The 18,564-nt window shown below is 44.0% G+C and overlaps 1 protein-coding gene and 1 long non-coding RNA gene across 3 annotated transcripts in view; one reads left to right on the top strand and one right to left on the bottom strand.

Annotated features, from left to right (window-relative positions):
- The window catches only part of LAPTM4B (lysosomal protein transmembrane 4 beta), a 61,065-nt gene extending 46,895 nt beyond the window's left edge, over positions 1 to 14,170 (bottom strand). The window contains exon 1 of one of the 2 annotated variants that reach the window (XM_061123701.1): positions 13,852 to 14,163. In XM_061123701.1, the coding sequence (XP_060979684.1) occupies positions 13,852 to 13,950 (99 nt within the window). In that variant the 5' untranslated portion in view covers positions 13,951 to 14,163. Of the gene's footprint in view, positions 1 to 13,851 lie in introns of both variants that reach the window. The other variant, XM_061123700.1, reaches the window with a different exon arrangement.
- Positions 14,171 to 14,291: 121 nt separating this feature from the next.
- Positions 14,292 to 15,276, top strand: LOC133042776 (uncharacterized). Its single transcript, XR_009689575.1, has 2 exons — positions 14,292 to 14,760; positions 15,039 to 15,276. It is a non-coding gene; the product is annotated as an uncharacterized LOC133042776 (long non-coding RNA).
- The last annotated feature ends 3,288 nt before the right edge of the window (positions 15,277 to 18,564 follow it).

Below are 18,564 nucleotides of genomic sequence, written 5' to 3' on the forward strand. Positions count from 1 at the left end.
ACCACCAGAAAGTCCCAAGTTTGGACCTTTTAATTGAAATTTACTTAAATTTTAGAATTCTGATACAAATATGCTTTTTATTCAACTAAGACCCTGTCTACATGGTCCTGTTCTGATAGTGAAATAAATTTCTGATACTTAACTATTTCAACTCAAACAGCTGTGGTAAATACATGCTGGGGTAAATTTAATTCACCATAAAATCCTAGTAGTCCAGGAGATAAACAAACCTCAGCAACCAAATAAAATGTAGAATAAACTCATTTGTACCATTAACTCATCTACTGAACCGTTCAAAAATTAGCTATTAGGCAACAAATATATGCCAAGCCCTAGGCTAACATCAATACATATTAATCCCCCCTCAAGCTAGTTTGCTGTCTAGTGGGGAGGACAAATAAACTGGCTGTTCCATTTAGAGTAAAAAGGAATTCTGCCACACTGGTGGCTGGGGAGAAGAGGGAGGCAACTAAAAGCCTCCGTAGGAAGAGGACATTCTAAACACCAGAAAGTAAGAGACTTGATCTCGAGAGACAACAGTTACAACACAAATAAATAATTTCAGGCAATCAGTCTAAGTGACTGAGAACTAAATGTTAAGAGAAAATTCAAGGAAACAAAAATGTAAAAATGAGCAGCCTTTGGTAGTCCTTTGAGTTGGATTGTAAGTAAAGCCGGTGTTTTCATACAGAAGCTATAAATCCTCTGGTTTATACAGTGTGTGTGCAGGAGAAAGTTTAAGCAGTCAAGTTGACATTGTATCTTTCCTTAGGGCCTCATTTCAATAGGTGAATTTTAAAATTGTATTAAACAGATTCTCCCTCCTCCCCACCACCGCCCCCCAGATTCAATGTGGTCCTTCTGATTCACTTTGCAGCCTAGTGCCATCATTTCCATATACCTTCCTCATGGGTGATGGGTTAAATCAAGAAACCACCACCACTACACATTCTACCTATCACGGAAGCAGTTTTGCCTGCCTTAAGTGGTGTGATCATTGCTACAACCACTCCGCACACGAAGACTCTCAGGATTCATGGGAAACCTGCAGGGAGTTGTGACCTTTTCAGCTGAGACTCAGTCAAGGGTCCTTTGATTGCAAATGCCATACATGCTCTTTCCAGTAACCCAGGATCCACCCAAGAAGCCACCACACCCGGTTCACAAGCCCTGGCGACTCCGTTAACCAATCCACTGGCAGCAGGCTCGGAATTCTTTTCAAGGGAGTGTTCCAGACTGCCGCTCTCCTGTGACCTGAGGCTGGCAAGCAGAGGGAGACAGACTTGCAACTCCCATTTCGCTGAATGGACTTGGTCGGATTCTGTCACCACTATATTCTCTCGGAATGATAAGAAAGATGTCTGGACAGTGGACAGAAGGCAAAGGCTAGCCCTCATGCAGGAGCCAGAGAGAAGGCTGTCCAAAGAGCTACTTGGAGACCTGGGAGGCAGGTGCGGACAGGAAGAACTGTGTTCCCCTTTATGCCCTAAAGAACTTTCTGGATCTCTGAATATAAAGAGATAAGCCAAGCCAGAGCCTAATTTATGATGTGCATAAAGAAGGATCAAGCACCAGAAGGTTTAGAAGGCCAGCATCTGGAAAAGAGGAGAAAATATAAAGTGCAAAAATGGCTAATTTAAATTTTTTTTTAGGGCAGCAAACCTGGTTCTCTTTGTGTTCTGAGATGCTCAATATATTAGGTCTGTCAGTCCCTATTTGCAACCATCCTATTCCAACAACTTGGATTATCATTAAAAAGAAAAAAAGAAACATGCTTTGAAAGACTATTTAAAGTGATTATTACTCCCTGTTTAGCTTCAATACATAAAATAATACTTTATTCCCACAGCTATTTACCAAAAACAAAGCTGAAACTCATAAAACAGAATGTCTTCACTAGTGAAAGGGAAGAGGCAATAACAGATAACCACTGGAATAAAAATTTTGCATTCCATTCAAGAACAGTGTTGCTATTTGTACTTTAGAGTTAAACTTTTTCTTACAAAATAGCAATACATTTAAATCACCTAAAAAGAAATCCAAAACTTAAAAAAAAAAAAAAAGAAATCCAAAACTTGAAATTAAAGACCAAAAAATACACTTCTAGTTTGTACATAGTTTGAAATTTAGAATAAAAAGCTGCTAATGTATAACTTGATAGCTAAGTTTTTAAAAAATTTTAATTGTCAAATTAAAATAAAATCCAATGATACAGTCTAACTACTCATAGACAAAGAAATGCTTTGTAATCATAATGCTGAATTGTTAAATAATGCTTTTCTCCTTTCCGTACATAACATGCATATGCATACCATAAATATTCATTACTATGAATCTAGGTAATGAAACATTCTTGAAGGTGATATTAATATCTGACATTGTTACTTTTAGTTAAAAGAAAACAGTGTTAGATTACTTCAAAACAGCTTCTCAAGATCACCATTCTAAGCTATTTCTCAAAGTAAACTAATGAAAAGATTATCCAGTAAATTATTAACTGTAACTAATATAAATAAGTATCTTTTAAGATTCTATTCCTGTTTACATACTTATTTTAGAGCAAACAGATTACCTAAGAAACTTCCTTTTAGTTTCTAAAGAGCTGTGAAGGAGAAAAAAAATAAGGCAAATATTCTCAGGTAAATAACAGAAGAATCAAAGAAAGCACCTACTGAAATCTTACTAAAACCTTTTAAGACATTTTTACTGGAGTATAGCCGATCTACAGTGTTATGTTACTTTCTATATACAGCAAAGTGAGTCAGTTATACATATGTATGTATCTATCCACTCTTTTCAAAATTGTTTTCCCATACAGGTCATTACAGAGTACCGAGTAGAGTTCCCTATGCTCTACAGTAGGTCCTTATTATCTTATTTTATAAATAGTAGTATGTATATGTCAATCCCAATCTCCCACTTATCTCTGCCCACCCCCAATCTTTTGAACATTTTCATAAAGGCGCTATGATCTTTCTGCTATTAAAACTTGTTTGAGGGGGTGGGGAGTAAAAAAAAATAAAATAAAACTTGTTTGAAGGAATAAAAACAGTCAAGTTTTGACTACCGATGCATGATTCCAAGAAAAGAAAATTAGCATCAGAAATGTATGAGTCCACAAACCACGGCCATCAAAAGTGTGGTCTGTATCACTGAGTCACTTTGCTATACAGCAGAAATGAACACAATGTTATAAATCAACTATACTTCAGTAAAAAAAAAAAAAGAGAGAGAGAGAGAGAGGGGAAAAAAAAGTGTTGTCAGCAAAATGAAGTTTCAGCATCATCCCACATGTGTTACTAATGTAGAACCACAGGACCAACCCCAGACCTAGAGAATCAGAAGTAAAGGTCAAGCAAGGGACTTCCCTGGTGGTCCAGTGGTTAAGAATCTGCCTGCCAACGCAGGGAGCACAGGTTCAACCCCTGGTCAGGGAACTAAGATCCCCACGTGCCATGGGACCACTAAGCCCATGCGTGCTGCAACTACAGAGCCCGCACAACTAGAGAAAAGTCCTCCCTCTGCAAAAAACCCTGCGTGCAGCAATGAAGATCCCACACGCCACAACTAAGACCCTACATAGCGAAATAAGTAATTTTGTAAAAAGGAAGAAAAAAAAAAGTAAATGTCAACAAGACTGACAGCTGACCTCTTAGCAGCAAAGCATATAACTCCAGAGACAGTGGATGGAGAGCTCCAACGTGCTAAGCTTAAGACCAAGGATTGCTTCCCCGATGGCTCAGAGGGTAAAGAATCAAGTCTGCAAAGCAGGAGACCCAGGAGACTGCATTTTGACCCCTGGGTCAAGAAGATTCCCCTGGGGCAGGAAAGGGCGACCCCACTCCAGTATTCTTGCCTCAAAAATCCCATGGACAGAGGAGCCTGGCGGGCTACAGTCCCAAGGGTCACAAAGAGTCGGACACAACTGAGCGACTAAGCACGGACACGAGGACTGAGAGATCTTTCAAATTTGAGCCAAATAAAGATATTTTCAAAGAATAACAGTTTGCCATCAACATGTCCTCACTGGGACCTCCCTGGCAGTCCAGTGGCTAAGACTCCGTACTCCCAAATGCAGGGGGCCTGGGTTCAATCCCTTGCTCAGGGAACTAGGTCCCACATGCCTCAACTGAGAACTCACAAGCCACAACTAAGACTTGGCACAGCAAAATAAATACATAAAACAGATCCTCACTAAAGAAAATGTTTAAATATGTACATCAGACAGAAGGATAGTGATCCTGAACAGCTGGTCAAGAAAATGATGGGTCATGTACTTTCCACATTTGGGGTTTAGAATGTCCATTTTTTGAATAAAAATTATAGTAACTGCAAAAAGAGAAAATGACAGACAGATGTGTAAATATGTGGCTAACTCTAAGCAAAGACTGATTGTACAGGTCAGTGTCTTGGTGAAGCTTTAAAAAGAAAAGACACTAAAATACAAGAAATGACGAGTTAAAGGATGTATACTGTTCAAAAGAAAGGCAAAGATATTATTAAGTCTAGACTTTTGGTAAGTACATAGATTAAATTTCTTGAATGAACCACTACAGCCATAGAAATAAAAAAACCAGAAGACAGGCAAAAACTGCTTACCACAATAATATTCCAATGTTTGTGATTACTAATTAATACACATTCATTACTGGCAATTTCCTCTTGCTAGACCCTAGATTCCATGTTGGCAAGGATGGGGCCTATTTTGAATCATATTGTATTGCCAGCAGCTCACACAGTTCCTAACACATGGAATAAAGAGAAGAAAATAACCAAATACACATCAACACTCCTTCTAGGATTATATTTTCTACAATTATTTTGAGATGAGAGAAAGGAAATGGCAACACACTCCAGTACTCTTGCCTGGAAAATTTCAGGAACGGAAGAGACTGGAGGGCTACAGTTCATGGGGTCACAAAGAGTCAGACACGACTGAGCGACTTCACTTTCACTTTCTTTGAGATGGGAAACCCTTATCCTTAAGCACAGTTATGGTTTCCTGATCCACTAGCTAGCTGCATCTGATGTCTTAAACAGATGACTACAGGTGCTTTCACATTGAAAATGCTATCATGTGCCCTCACTTTATCTTTAAACAAATTTTTAACAAGCAGTTAAAAACTCCACTGATGCAGCAGACCTTAGGAAAGATATATTTGCATTTGCATACTACTTGGTTTTATCGGTAGTTGCAACCATTTTATGACTTGCTTAAATTGCTCTGTGATACTTTTTAACGATTATTTGCAATTATTTATTATTAGAATTATTAACTGGACTGTAGCCCACCTGACTCCTCTGTCCATGGAATTCTCCAGGCAAGAATACTAGAGCAGATTGCCATTTCCATCTTCAAGGGAACTTCCCGGATCTACTAATCGAACCCAGGTCTCCAACACTGCAGGCAGATTCTTGACCATCTGAGCCACCAGGAAAGCCCAGGAAGTACTGGTTTGTATACTGGAATTAAAGCCTCCAATAATTAGTACCAGTTGCCCAACAGGCAACAGGATCGCAGCAATAAGGCTATTGTTTGGTGTCATGTCAGATTGGTAGATGCTCCTGGAATCAATTTTCCTCTTCCTTCACAGTAACAGGGGTACTGGATATGTAAATTCCCAGCTGAAGATACCATTTCCCTGCCTACCATGCAGCTAAGTCCTTTGTCTCGTTTTGGGCTACTGGGATATGAGTGTTTCACAGAATCCACATCTTGGTGCAAAACTCATGCTAACCACTTTGTTACATTCATTCAGTCGCTCAGTCATGTCCAACTCTTTGCGACCCATGAACCGCAGCACGCCAGGCCTCCCTGTCCATCACCAACTCCCGGAGTCCACCCAAACCCATGTCCATTGAGTCGGTGATGCCATCCAACCATCTCATCCTCTGTCGTCCCCTTCTCCTCCTGCCTTCACTCTTTCCCAGCAGCAGGGTCTTTTGAAAAGAGTTGGTTCTTCGCATCGGGTGGCCAAAGTATTGGAGTTTCAGCTTCAGCATCTGTCCTTCCAATAAATATTCATGACTTTTTAACGTTATGTTAAATGTATCTATAGTGGGACCCAGAGAAAGTGATATTAACAAACACTTTATTTCTTGGCCGGCTTGCCTTTAAAATGTTCGAGATGAATATCCATCATGGGACACAGGTTCAATCTCTGGTCCGGGGAAGAACCCACGGGCTGATGGACATCTACGCCTCTGAGCCACAGCTCCTGAGGCAGCGCACTGCGGCTACTGAAGCCGGCGCACCCTGAAGCAGGACTCCACAACTACAGAAGCCACTGCAGCGAGAAGCCACGGACCACAGCTAGAGAAAGCCCACGGGCAGCAGCAGAGACCCAGTGCAGCCATAAATAATAAATAGAAATAATTTTTTGAAGCTTTTTTAAAAAGGTAGTAACTAACACCACTGAAATCTTCACCAGACAATATTTCATAAAACTTCCCTCGATCCTTTTTATTTGTGGGCGGGGAGGCCTGGATCTTTTTTTAAGGGACTCATTGGACATCTCTCGAAAACCCAGTATCCATTTCTGTCCCAAATCTGTTCGATTCCAGTATTCAGATGAAGAGAGGCAGGATGGCAAGACAGTCTTGTATCATAAACTAACCAATGAGAGTTCCCATTCATATAATTCGCATCATTAGCAAATGAGAAACTTCTGGTGGGAAGACCTGACGTAGCAGCATCTCCCATCTGGAAGGCTGTCTGCACCCTGCCTCGTCACCTGGCCATCTAAAACAGCTGGCCCTTTCCATCCTCCTTAAAAACTGCTTTCACCCCCTCACCCCTGTTCATAATTCTTCAGTGCCTCTCACTATCTACAGAATAAAATCCATAAATCTTACTTTAGAATTTCAGTCTTTTACAATCTAATATAGTCAGGAAAACACTAGGTAATGAGAATTACCGACATATTACAAGTTAGTCCCTATTTTGCCCTGAACTTATGGACCAAGTTATAGAATCTGACAGCTGGAAAGAAACTATTCATCTAAAAGGAGCATATCATCACCTTTCAAGCCTGACCCCAGGGTTGCTTTGAGGTCTAAACAGGAACAAATGTGAAAGTCCACTGAAAACCAAGTATCAATCACTCTACAAATGCAAGATGTCGGCTTTACTGTCCAGTATTACTATCCAGACAGAAATCAATAGTTATTGCACCAGGACTTCTAAGGATACAAAAAGAACCCACCAGGCTTGGGTACACAAGCAAGCTGTGACTTTCAAAGTGAACTAGTTGGTTATTTGACAGGCTAGGTCATAAAGCCAATGAGACCAGCTACTCTGAGCTCTTTCATCCTTTATAATCTGATATATGGCCAACTCCCCAAAGAATAGTGTCTGGCACAAAGAGGCATTCAGTATGTATTTGCTGAAGACTAACCTAAAATACACTTAGAGAATGGTAAAACGATGGTATGCACAAACAGGGACCCATCCGAGGTGTCAATGACAGATTCTTCCAACTGTCAGCACCACTTTTTAAAACATACTAAGAAAATCATCTGATAAAATGCAAGAAATTACAAAGGAAAAAGTATGCTTGAGGGTGTTAGGTGCAATGCAAGTCCTGATGGCAAAATATAAACCATAAGAAATGCAGGTTTTACAGTAAAAAGAATGAAATAATGCCATTTGCAGCAACACGGATGGCCCCAGAGATTGTCACACTGGGTGAAGCTAAGACAGAAAAGGAGAAATATAACATTCCTTTTATGTGGAATCTAGAAAGAAAGGTTTTGTAACTTACTTACCAAACAGAAAGAAACTTAGAGAAGGAACTTATGGTTGCTGGGGGGAAGGACTGGGGGAAGGAAGAGTTAGGGAGTTTGGGACGGGCACGCACACACGGCTATATTTAAAATGGATAGCCAACAAGGACTTACTGTAGGGCACAGGGAAATCTGCTCAATGTTATGTGTCAGCTTAAATGGCAGGGGAGCTTGGGGGAGAATGGATACATGTATCCGTATGGCTGAGTCCCTTGGCTGTCCACCTGAACTGTCCCATTTTTTGCTTATCAGCTATACCCTGCTACAAAATAAAAAGTATTAAAAAAAATGTGGCCTTTAGCATAAGGAATACAGCAGGGATTTATTTTTGTTTATTATTGCTCTCCAAACATTCTTTCTTCCTCCTCCCAGTAACAGCCTCCGGATGTCTCAACCCTCTGTCCTCACACTGATATTTTAAATTAATCCCACCCCCCCCCCCACCACATCCCTCCTAACCAATAGCTCAAGGGAAGCATATCCCAGACCTAAATTCATCAGTATATTCTAGTCACATAACCGTGGCCTGTTTGATTCAGGACTGTACAGATAAATTTATCAAATCTGTATGAATCTCAGGACTCACAGCTTAATTACTAGCTGGCATATATAGCAACCATTTGTATCTTAATAGAAGGTAACCTGAGGCCTGGGAAAGAGGAGGGAAAGGGATTCGGTGAAATCCACCGCATTGTTTAACTGTGTAAGCCGACTTCAGCAGATGAGAAACACATGGGTCAAGAAACACACATCTCCCAGAGACAGTGAGCCCACATTTTTTAGGAGTAGGATGACAAGCTAGTATTTGTGTTTGAGAAAAATACCTCTGGAAATTGCATATGCAATAGACTGAAAAAAAAATGGATTACTGATGGCAAGGCTAGAAGCAGAGAGACCAGTTATGATTCTACTATAACAGTTAAGTGAGAGCTAATGAGAGCCTAAACGAGAGAAGTGGTAGCAAGAATAAGAGCAGGACAGAATAAGGCACTCAGGAGGTTGGGGGAAAAAAAAATCAATATAACATGGAGATGGAATAAAGGAAGAGATCCAGATGGCAAGGGGGGGACAGAGGCAGCTATCAGAGGAATCTGAGACAGGAGTCGAAGGAGACTTGCGTGGGCAAATCTGAGTGTGGGCAAATTTAGGGAAGTTAACGGATTCAGGCTTAGAATATTAGGTTTTGTTGAAGAGAGGAAATCCTAGAAGCCCACAGAGTAAGCATTCTGCGTGGAGTACTCCTTTCAAATCGTGATCCCTCCGGAAACCAAGACAAATCAGTCCTCATTCGGTGAGGATAGATAATGCACCTTACTTGTTTTTCTAAAAAACGTTTGTAGCTATTAACAGTTATGGGAGAAATCAACTATTTTCTTAGGTTTAATGATTAAACTGCCTTTCTAAGTAAACATAAGCCTCCACCTCACATCGCAGTACACAAAACACAAAAGCTCTACACAAAACTTAAAACTAAACCAGATGTAAACATAAAAGCTGAAGCCATAAAGCTTCCAAAGAAAATGTAAGAGAGTATCTTTACAATTTCAGGGTAGGCAAAGAAAGTACTAACAGAAAGTACTAACCATAAAAGAAAAAAGGTGAATGGAACTTAACTGAAATTAAAAACTCCAGTTCATCAAAATAGACTATTAAGAAAATCAGTGGGCAAGCCACGCTGAAAGAAAATATTCACAAAGAATTTATTTAATAAAGGACTGGTATCTAAAATAAAGAGTTCTCACAAATCTGTAGAATTAAAAAAAAAAAAGATAAAACTCAGTTTTTAAAAAAATGTGCAATCAACACAAAGGAGGATACATAGCTAGCCAAGAAGCAAAGATAAACTGTTTCGCGTCATCAATCACACAGGGGAATTCAAACTCAAGTCACCAATAGCTACCACTACACACCCAGTGAACTTTATACCCTGTTGACTGGGGTGTAAAAATGGCAGTTTGGAAAATGCCTGTCAGTGTCTTATCAAGTTAAAACACACAATGACCAGAAACCCCACTGCGAGGTATTTATTCAAGAGAAATAAAAACAGATGTCCACATAGTCTTTTTTTTTAAGACTGTTCAGAGCAGATTTATCCGTAAGAGCCCCAAAATGTCCATCATCTGGCAAATGGATAAACAGATTGTGGTATATTCTTACAACAAAGCAATATTGAGCAATAATAAGGCACAAATATTGACGCACTCCAAGACCATGAATGAATGTAAAATTCATTATGCTAAATTAAAGAAACCCAACACAAAAAAACACCTACAGTATAATTCCATTTATATGAATAGGCAAAACACCTATGAGGTGGGGTGTCTATGGAGGGGATAGACACGAGGGAAGCGGCATGAGGGAACTTTCTGGGAATGTTCTCTAAGGGTGTGGGTTACAAAGGTGCAAACATTGGTCATGTCAATGAACTGTACACTTAATACCTGTGATTTTCACCATATGTAAAGTATGCCTCAATTTTTAAAGGGAAAAAAATAAAAGAAAGTAAATGAAAAGCCATCGCTGATACAAATATCAAATACCTGAAATCAATATGCTTTCTTTTTTAAAACTAGATTGAAGGAAACCTTTATCATTTCAAGGCAAAAACAACTTTTAAAAGGTAAAACTGTGGAAACAGCACAAACCAATACATCACTCAGACCACAAGCTGCAAATCACTTAACCTCTTCACTTTGGTTTTTCCTCTATAAAATGGGAATTAAAAAAAAAAAATCTACCAGGAATATGTAAAAACTAAGCTTATGCAAAGCATTGTAGAGAAAAATGTTGCCTGTCATTCCAGTTCTACCAGGAACAAGCCGTTAGCCACTGCAGTCACCCAGGACTCTAGGACTGAGGGGAATTCAGGCTAGAGACAGACAGGAAGTGGTCTGTGCCTTGGACACCTGCCCCAAGATAATGCAGATCTATAACTGAGAAATTTCGGCTTTCCCAGATTCTTGCATCTTCCCATACTTACAAAATGATACATAAAATCATTAACCTGATTTGCCTGTTCTATGATTAACACTCATCTTAGGACTTCGACTGCAGGTTTTCTCACAGCAAAAGATTCATATATCCTGGCTCCTCCCTCACATCTTCACAACAGTTTCTCAGAGCCGTCTGAGAAGTTGTTCCCCTGGGCTATTTTATACAGAGTAAGACACTTAATAAACTCAACTCATAGCCCTTACGTAGTTCACGCTGGTTTTTTTAATCAAGGACTCTAGGGAATTCCCTGGAGACCCAGTGATGAGGACTCCACGATTTCACTGTGGAGAGCGGAGTTTGACCCCTTGTCAGGGAAGTGCCGGTGTATGGCCAAAAAAAGGATTGCTATCGATAGTATAGTGGGCTTCCGGGGGGGGGTTGGGGGGTGGGGCCGGCTCAGTGGTCAAAGAATCCGCCGGCAATTCGGAGACCCAGGTTCCATCCCTGAGTCGGAAAGAACCCCTGGAGAGGGAAATGGCAATCCACTCCAGTAATCCTGCCCGGAGAATTCCACGGACAGAGGAGCCTGGCAGGCTATGGTCCATGGGGTCGCAAAGAGCTAGCAAGACTCAAGCGGCTGAGCACAAACAGTATAGGACCTGGCGCACAGGAGCCTAGTAAATGGTCACAGTAGAAAACAGCTAGAAAATGCATAAAAAAGATTCACTTTACCTTTCCTTTCCAGTTGACTCTTTTTTGAATATCTATGCTCCTACCCTTTTTTCTCCTGAAAACTCTACCTTTTTTTTGATAGTGACCTCATTCCATCCAGATGACTGGTGGTAAGAGAAAGAGATGTCTTGTTCTTTAGCTCCTTCATCTTAAAAATGTACGTGTAAATCAGTTTTGGATAACCAAATTAGATGTAAAAGGATGAGGGAAACTCACTAGTTTAAGAAAAGTTTAAATTGTTTTGAGGAAAGCAATTATAAAGATGACCAGTAGCAGATTTCCCATACATTGTGTGTGCGCTAGGTCGTTTCAGTCGTATCCAACAATCCGCGACCCTGGTGGACTGTAGCCCACCAGGCTCCTCGGCCCAGGGTATTTCCCAGGCAAGAATTACTGGAGTGATTTGCCCTTTCTGCCGCCAGGGGATCTTTCCCATCCAGGGACCGAACCTGTTTCTCTCGTCTCCTGCACTGGAAGGCGGGTCCTTTACCACTAGCGCCACCTGGGAAGCCCCAAAGTGGCTTGCTTATTCACATCCGCTGAAAAGCTTTCTAATTATTTTTCAGAAAGCCATCTTTCCAAATGCTAAAACCTGCATACCAATAACTCCTTTCCCCAAAGAGCACACTCAAGCCGTGGACAAAGCCTGCCGAGTCCTCTCCTTTTATCACACCAATGTGTCCTACTGGATTACCGCCAACAACAGGGCTCAAGTAGATTTATCTTTCCTGTAGATCACGTAGTCCATTTGCCTAATGCAGCGCCCTAGATTTTGCAAATTACATTCATAGATGTACTTGCAAGCCTGCAGATTTCAACATCTTCAAGGAGGACACAAGACATGTGGATAAAATTGTCTTGATCATCAATAAAAGCACTATTTCAAGACCACCCACTATTCTTTCGCTGTAAATTTAAATTTCCGTTGTTTTTTTTTTTTTCTCTTTCAGTAAAACCAGGGTAGAGCCAATACCCAGATGTTCTCTCTGCATTCAAGCCGCACAGTAAGAACCCACATATACTAAAGATCTGTCTGAAAGCTTTTAAGGCCAAAGATTTCTATTGTGTGGCCTGTGATAGGCACTGACTAAAGGAAACTTGCAACTATAAATAGCAGAGAACACCATATGGGGGGACAGGGGTGTTTTGCTTACAATGGCACCACAGACGAGTTCACAATTCAACTTACGTCCGTGTTATATCCAAACACTGAATTATGAACCCACCAAAACACTGATGACTAAGATCAGAATGTACCACCACTAGAAAGTTCTATATGCCATCTTACTACCACGTCTAAGGTGTTTCTTCTTGGTGCAGAGGCATTCAGCGCCAAGAGGCTCGGGCTTAACTCTCCATCATGATGGAACAGAAACCACGATGCAGCGGAGCCCGACTCGGGTGCTGGTGCAGTGGTGGGGGGGGGGGGGGGGGAGCACCAATCAACCTGGAGCTAGTACAGGGCACCACTCCATCAGGTTGCCTCACTAGCGTCTGATAATCACTGCTCCCCAGACAAATAAAAAGCTCCAACCTAGAAACAAACTAACAGACCAGATGGGTCTTCGGGGTCGGCTAAGAAGGTAGGGATCACCTGCAAATCGGGGGTTTGTGGAGGAGGTAAGTGGGTGCAAAATGGCTGTCCAGGGCCGAATAAAACGCAGTGAATCACAAGGTAAGCCCCTCCTAGGGTAAGGGCTTTACAACAGACGTGTGCGTAGGGCACCCCCACCCCCAGCCATTCCCACTCGGGATGCGAAAGCGCGCGGGAGACGGGGCAGCAAAACCGCGGGCACCTGCGGGCAGGGAGAGCGGGCACGCGGGGGGGGGGGGGGGGGGTGCGCAGCAAGAGGTGTCGGCTCACCGCCTCGACGGCTCTTGCGACCCGTCGAAAGCACAAAGCCCAGTGAACGCGGAGAAGAAAGGAAAGGCGGACACGTGCTCCGCAGGCAAGGATCGGGGTGCCGGGAGGGAGTTCGCAGACCACCAAAGCGCACTTTCGCCCGAAACCGCGCAGCTCCGGAGCCCCAGCCGGCTCCCGGCGGAGGGTTTCGGGCGCCCCCTTGCTCAGCGCGACCCCAACCCGCGCGAACCGTCCCCCGAAACCCTCCCCACCCCGAACACCGGGCCCTGACCGCAGCCCCCGCCACAGGTTGGCTGAGCCGGGGGGGGGGGGGGGGGGGTGTGTGCATTGTCGAGCCGCCGGCCCAGAGAATTAAGTTTCTAATAATATAACTTTAGGCGGATTAACGCCGGCTTCGCCCAACCCCGAGGGCCGCAGCCGGTACCCACGAGGGGGTGTGAAAAGTGAGGCGGTCTCCCGGGGCGCCCGCGCTCCTCCCGGGCAGGTGCGCGCCCCCCACCCCGGGGAGGGGGTTCGCCCAGGCGGGTCGCGCTCACCAGGTACCAGACGCCGAGAAGGATGGTGCCGGTGCGGACATGGCAGCACAGGCAGCAGCTGTTGGAGTAGAACCGCGTCCAAGGGGCCACCATCTTCATCGCTCGGGCCGCGGGCGCAGTGGCGCGACTCTGCGCCCAAGTTCGCAGGAGCTTCGGCCGTCGGTCCTGCTCCCCGCGCGGCTGTCTCCGGCCCCCCTCTCCCCGGCTACCCTCGCTCCCTCTTCCCGGCCCGCGTCCGCCGCCCACCGGCCCCGGGCCGCGCCTCTCCCCGCGAAGAGCTCGCAGCTGGAACCTCGGCCGGACCCTGCGCTCCGAGGGCTGCGGGGAAAGGGGGCGGGGCCGGGGAGAGGGGCAGGGGCGGGGCGGGGCGGCCGCGGACCACGTGACCGGCGCCGGGGGCCCTGTGACGTCACCGCGGGCTCCGGCCGGCGGCAGGCGCCGCCCGCCCCGGGGGACGGAAATCAATCAACCCTCACCCCGGGTCGTCCCCGAGTCGGCCCCGGTGGAGTTCCGGGCCTTCCCCTCTTTCGATTGGTCATCCGTGTAACTCCACCACCAGTTCGAGATTCTTTTACAGCCTAGTTGGTGGTGGGGTTTTGTTTTTTTTTTCTCCTTCCACTTGTATCTTGCAGATATTCTGTAGGTTCGGTGCCATCCCGGTTGTTATCTTGCAGACTGGCTGGAGGAGGGAAACGGTAGGGGTGATTCCGGCCAACTGCAGTCCTTTGAACCGCTGCTGAAGCCTCCCAGAGCAGTCTGTCTCTGCTTCCCAGCTCAATCACTGTGCTACTAATCTTTTCCCAGAAAATAGGATGTGTACCTTCTGTGCTTCAGGTAGCGTTTTTAAATCGTGACTGCAGCTCTAAAGAAACAGTCATCAAACCAAGTACTGCCGCAAGGTGTGAGAAGGTAAGGTAAGGAGTCCTGGGAAACAAAGAGAACCAGGCATGGCTTTCTTGGCATAAGAGAAGCCTTTTTTGGCCTAAGCCATTTTGTGATCTAAGACTGACCCCAGTGCTTGTCCTTGAACAGGCCTCAGCAAGAAAGGTCTTAAGGGAACATAAGAAAAAACTGTTAAGGGGCAAGAGAAGTAACAATAGCAAAGATAACAAATCAGGTGTGAAGACTCCCAGGTGTGTTTCAGTGGTAACCATTAACCTGGCGCACTTTCTTGAACTGTTTTGCAGAATTTAAACCCCTTCCAGTGTGCAACCATCCTCTAAGGCAGGAGTCTCCAACGCCCCCACCCCTCGTTAGAAACGGGACCACACAGCAGGAGGTGAGCAGTTGCCTTCCTTGAAACTGGTCCTTGGTGCCAAAAATGTTGGGGACCACTGCTCTAAGGGACGATGTTGTCGACCTTTTTAGGCCCTCATGACTTCAGTCAACTCAAGTTTGGACTCTGTGATCACCCAAGCCCCTTCATGAATATGCCTGTAGCCTTAGCTTAAGACTTCCCCAGCTTTGCTCTTAGACACTGCTTTGGGGAAGATCCCCAGTGTTCTCCTTACTTGCTGCAAGTAATAAATCCTTTCTTCTCACTGTTCTTGTTTTGGCTCCACACCCATCAAGAGGTGAACCCAGTTTTTTGGGTCGCATCTGTGAGACCCAACACAGAGAGTTAAGAGATACTTTTAGGACTCCATTTTGCGGTTATTTCTTCCCATCTAGTGTTTGGTCTGGAAGTGATCTCGGAGAGAGTGATCCTGAAGAGAGATCTTAGTTTCCTCTCCAGGAACTGAATCTGGGCAGCCTGAATGAAAACCAGGAAACCTAGCCACCAGACCACCAGGGACTAGAGGCTAGAAGCAAAGTGGCCCTCACTCCTTTCCAAGTTTGAAAGCAAGAAAGTTTCCAGGAGGCCAAAACTAAAAACAGTTACAAAGTTTATTATTACAGACGCAGCACAACTTATGGGAGAACACATAGTAGAAAAAGTGTATCTATTTAAGTCAGAGGCAGAGCAGAGATACACACCAGGGAGAAAGGGTATGGCATCCTTTCTAAGGAGGAGGAAAGCAACAAGTCCAAAGCAAGAGAGAAATACATACTCAAAGAGTTTGAGTGTGGCCATCCTGAATGACAAGGACCACGCTACGTCAGACTAGGCAGAGACACACACCTGGAGAGGAATGTGGGCGTCCTGAGTGAGGAGGGGCCAATAAAGAGGTGATTTAAATCACATATAGGACAGTGCTTCTGGGTCTTTGTTTTGTTGCTGTTTAGTCATTAAATCGTGTCCAACTCTTTGGTAACCTCAATGACTGTACCCTGCCCGGCTCCTCTGTCCATGGGAATTCCCAGGCAAGAATAGTAGAGTGGGTTGCCATTTCCTTCTCCTGAGATCTTCCCAACCCAGGGATCAAATCAGCGCCTCTTCTGTTTCCTGCATTGGCAGGTGGATTCTTGACCACTGAACCACCTGGGAAGTCTGGGTCATTGTTTACCTTTGGTCAATTATCTTGTTTCTTTTTTCACATCTGACTGCTCCTTGGACCATTCCCAAGAGGCATGCACATGCTAAGATGGATCCGACCGTAGAGGCCTGTGGGTACATGCCCACACTTACTATGAGGTTGGACTCTTTCCCATTTTGACCCTCAAGAAGATTTCCTGCCCTTGTGCAGACAGGGAAGTCTTCCTTGACCTCAGGATTGGGCACCTTATCTCTTTACTTTAGAAGAGCTCAGATTTTGCCTCTAGCTTTGTTCTCAGAGAAGGAAATGGCAACCCACTGCAGTATTCTTATCTGGAAAATCATAAGGATGGAAGAGCTTGGCAGGCTATGGGGTCCACGGGGTTGCAAAGAGTCAGACCTGACTAAGCAACTAACACTTGTTCATGGAGTGTCTGGGTGAGAAAAAAAACTTGAATTTTACTCCACTTGACAAACACCAGGTGTCCAACCCATCTATCTCTTACCTCAGAAGAATCCTTGTTCTACGTTAGCCGCTAATCGCTGTGTAAGCCAATCATCTCAGACAAGTTAAGATTATTATAGAGCACGTGTCAATGTTTCATTTTGGATTTGGAAAAAGAGAAAGACTGGTTGGATCTATATTTCTTGAAGAAAGATTATATAGAAAGGAGGAGGAATATGAGATAAGGCTGCTTAAGTGCAAGAATAGTTTTACGAGGCTGTAAAGTTGTCACATTCTTATTGTGTAGTGTAAACCTGGATCTCAAGGAACTCTAGAGTCACCCCCAGAGATGTCAACCATGAGCCCTAATAAGAAATAATAATGAACACCAAAGCCGAGGAGGACCCTGCGAGGCCCTCTGGATACAAAAGCCCCTCCACTGCTCCTGTTTCTTGTTTGTAGAAAAGAGTTTTAGTCTCCTAAGCCTTCCCTGAGCTTCAAAGAGCAGGCAGGAGTGCTTGCCAACTAGAGAAGTGAGGGAATGCAGAAACAAAGGAAAAGCAGCTCAGCAAGAAAAGTCACAATAGTCCAGTGTTCAGGCAGAATCCCACTTCCTCCTCTAGGAACACAACAATCTGACACATACCTTTGAGTTGTTATGCAGAAACTAAGACACCCCGCCCTGCCTCTGGTGAACAATGATGAAGACCCCAGATGATTAACACTCTTGAAACATCACCCTCGGGGGTACACTTTTGCCCCCTTCTGATGCCTATGTTGGAAGCTTTCTCTATCTCCTTTATACTTTAATAAAACTTTATTACACAAGCTCTGAGCGATCCAGCCTTGTCTCTGGCCCCGGATTGAATTCATCTCCTCTGGAGTCCAAGAATCCTGCGTCTTATCGTTCAGCAACAACCTTTCATCTTGGGGGCTCTTCCGGGATACTTCTGGACAAGATGGGCCTGACAATCTATGTGAGCCTACTTCTGCTGACTCCAGAAATCCTGAGTCTGCCGTTTGATCCTCAAGACAATGCCTTCCTGTCCTGGGCTCACTCCTATGCTGCATTCCATAATCGGTCTAACTGCTGGGTCTGCGGAGCACTCCCCTCTTCATCAGTGAAAGGCGTCCCATGGTGGACATCTCCACTTCAAGGAAAGGACTTTCTCCAAGTCTGCAAATACCTTCAACAATCGTATGTGATGCCTCTTCTTAAACTGATGACATCTAACAACCTTAAGATGGACTGATGTAACTATGGACATAATGTGACTTTTCATTTTGATTTTAACTTGGTTTAATGACTATTTTGCCTTACGTCTGTAACTGTATAATGGGGTTTTCTAACCGTCTAAAAGCTTTTAGTTTACAAATAGTTGGCCAAGCTCCTATGAGTGCCACAGCCTCCTCCAACTATTACTTGGAGCCCCTGGATCAGACATCCTCACTATGAGGATTAGGAGAATATGTTGCCTCACCAATTTAGGGACAACGCCCCTTGTCAGCTCGGAAGCAGTTATGGAATGAGAACGATGCCCCTTTTCCCTAGGCAACATAATTCTCCTAAAAGAAAAGGGGGAAATGAGAGTCATTTCCTAGGCAGGTTGATAAGAAGTCTAGGGGTCCCCAAGGAGAGAGAGGTCTGGGATATTCAAGGAGGAAGAAAGGACAAACTTTTTTACTTTTTTTCCTCTACATTCCTTAGGATTATATAACAATAATGTATCCTGCCTGAGGACAGTCTTTGGATTAAACCCTCTGGCTAATTCTGTTATCTTAAAACATAAATTATGGGAGTAGGTCTGGTCTTTACAAGGATGTATCCTGCCTGAGGACAATCTTTGGATTA

The sequence above is a fragment of the Dama dama genome, chromosome 21 (assembly GCF_033118175.1).
Source record: "Dama dama isolate Ldn47 chromosome 21, ASM3311817v1, whole genome shotgun sequence".
Classification (NCBI taxonomy): domain Eukaryota; kingdom Metazoa; phylum Chordata; class Mammalia; order Artiodactyla; family Cervidae; genus Dama; species Dama dama.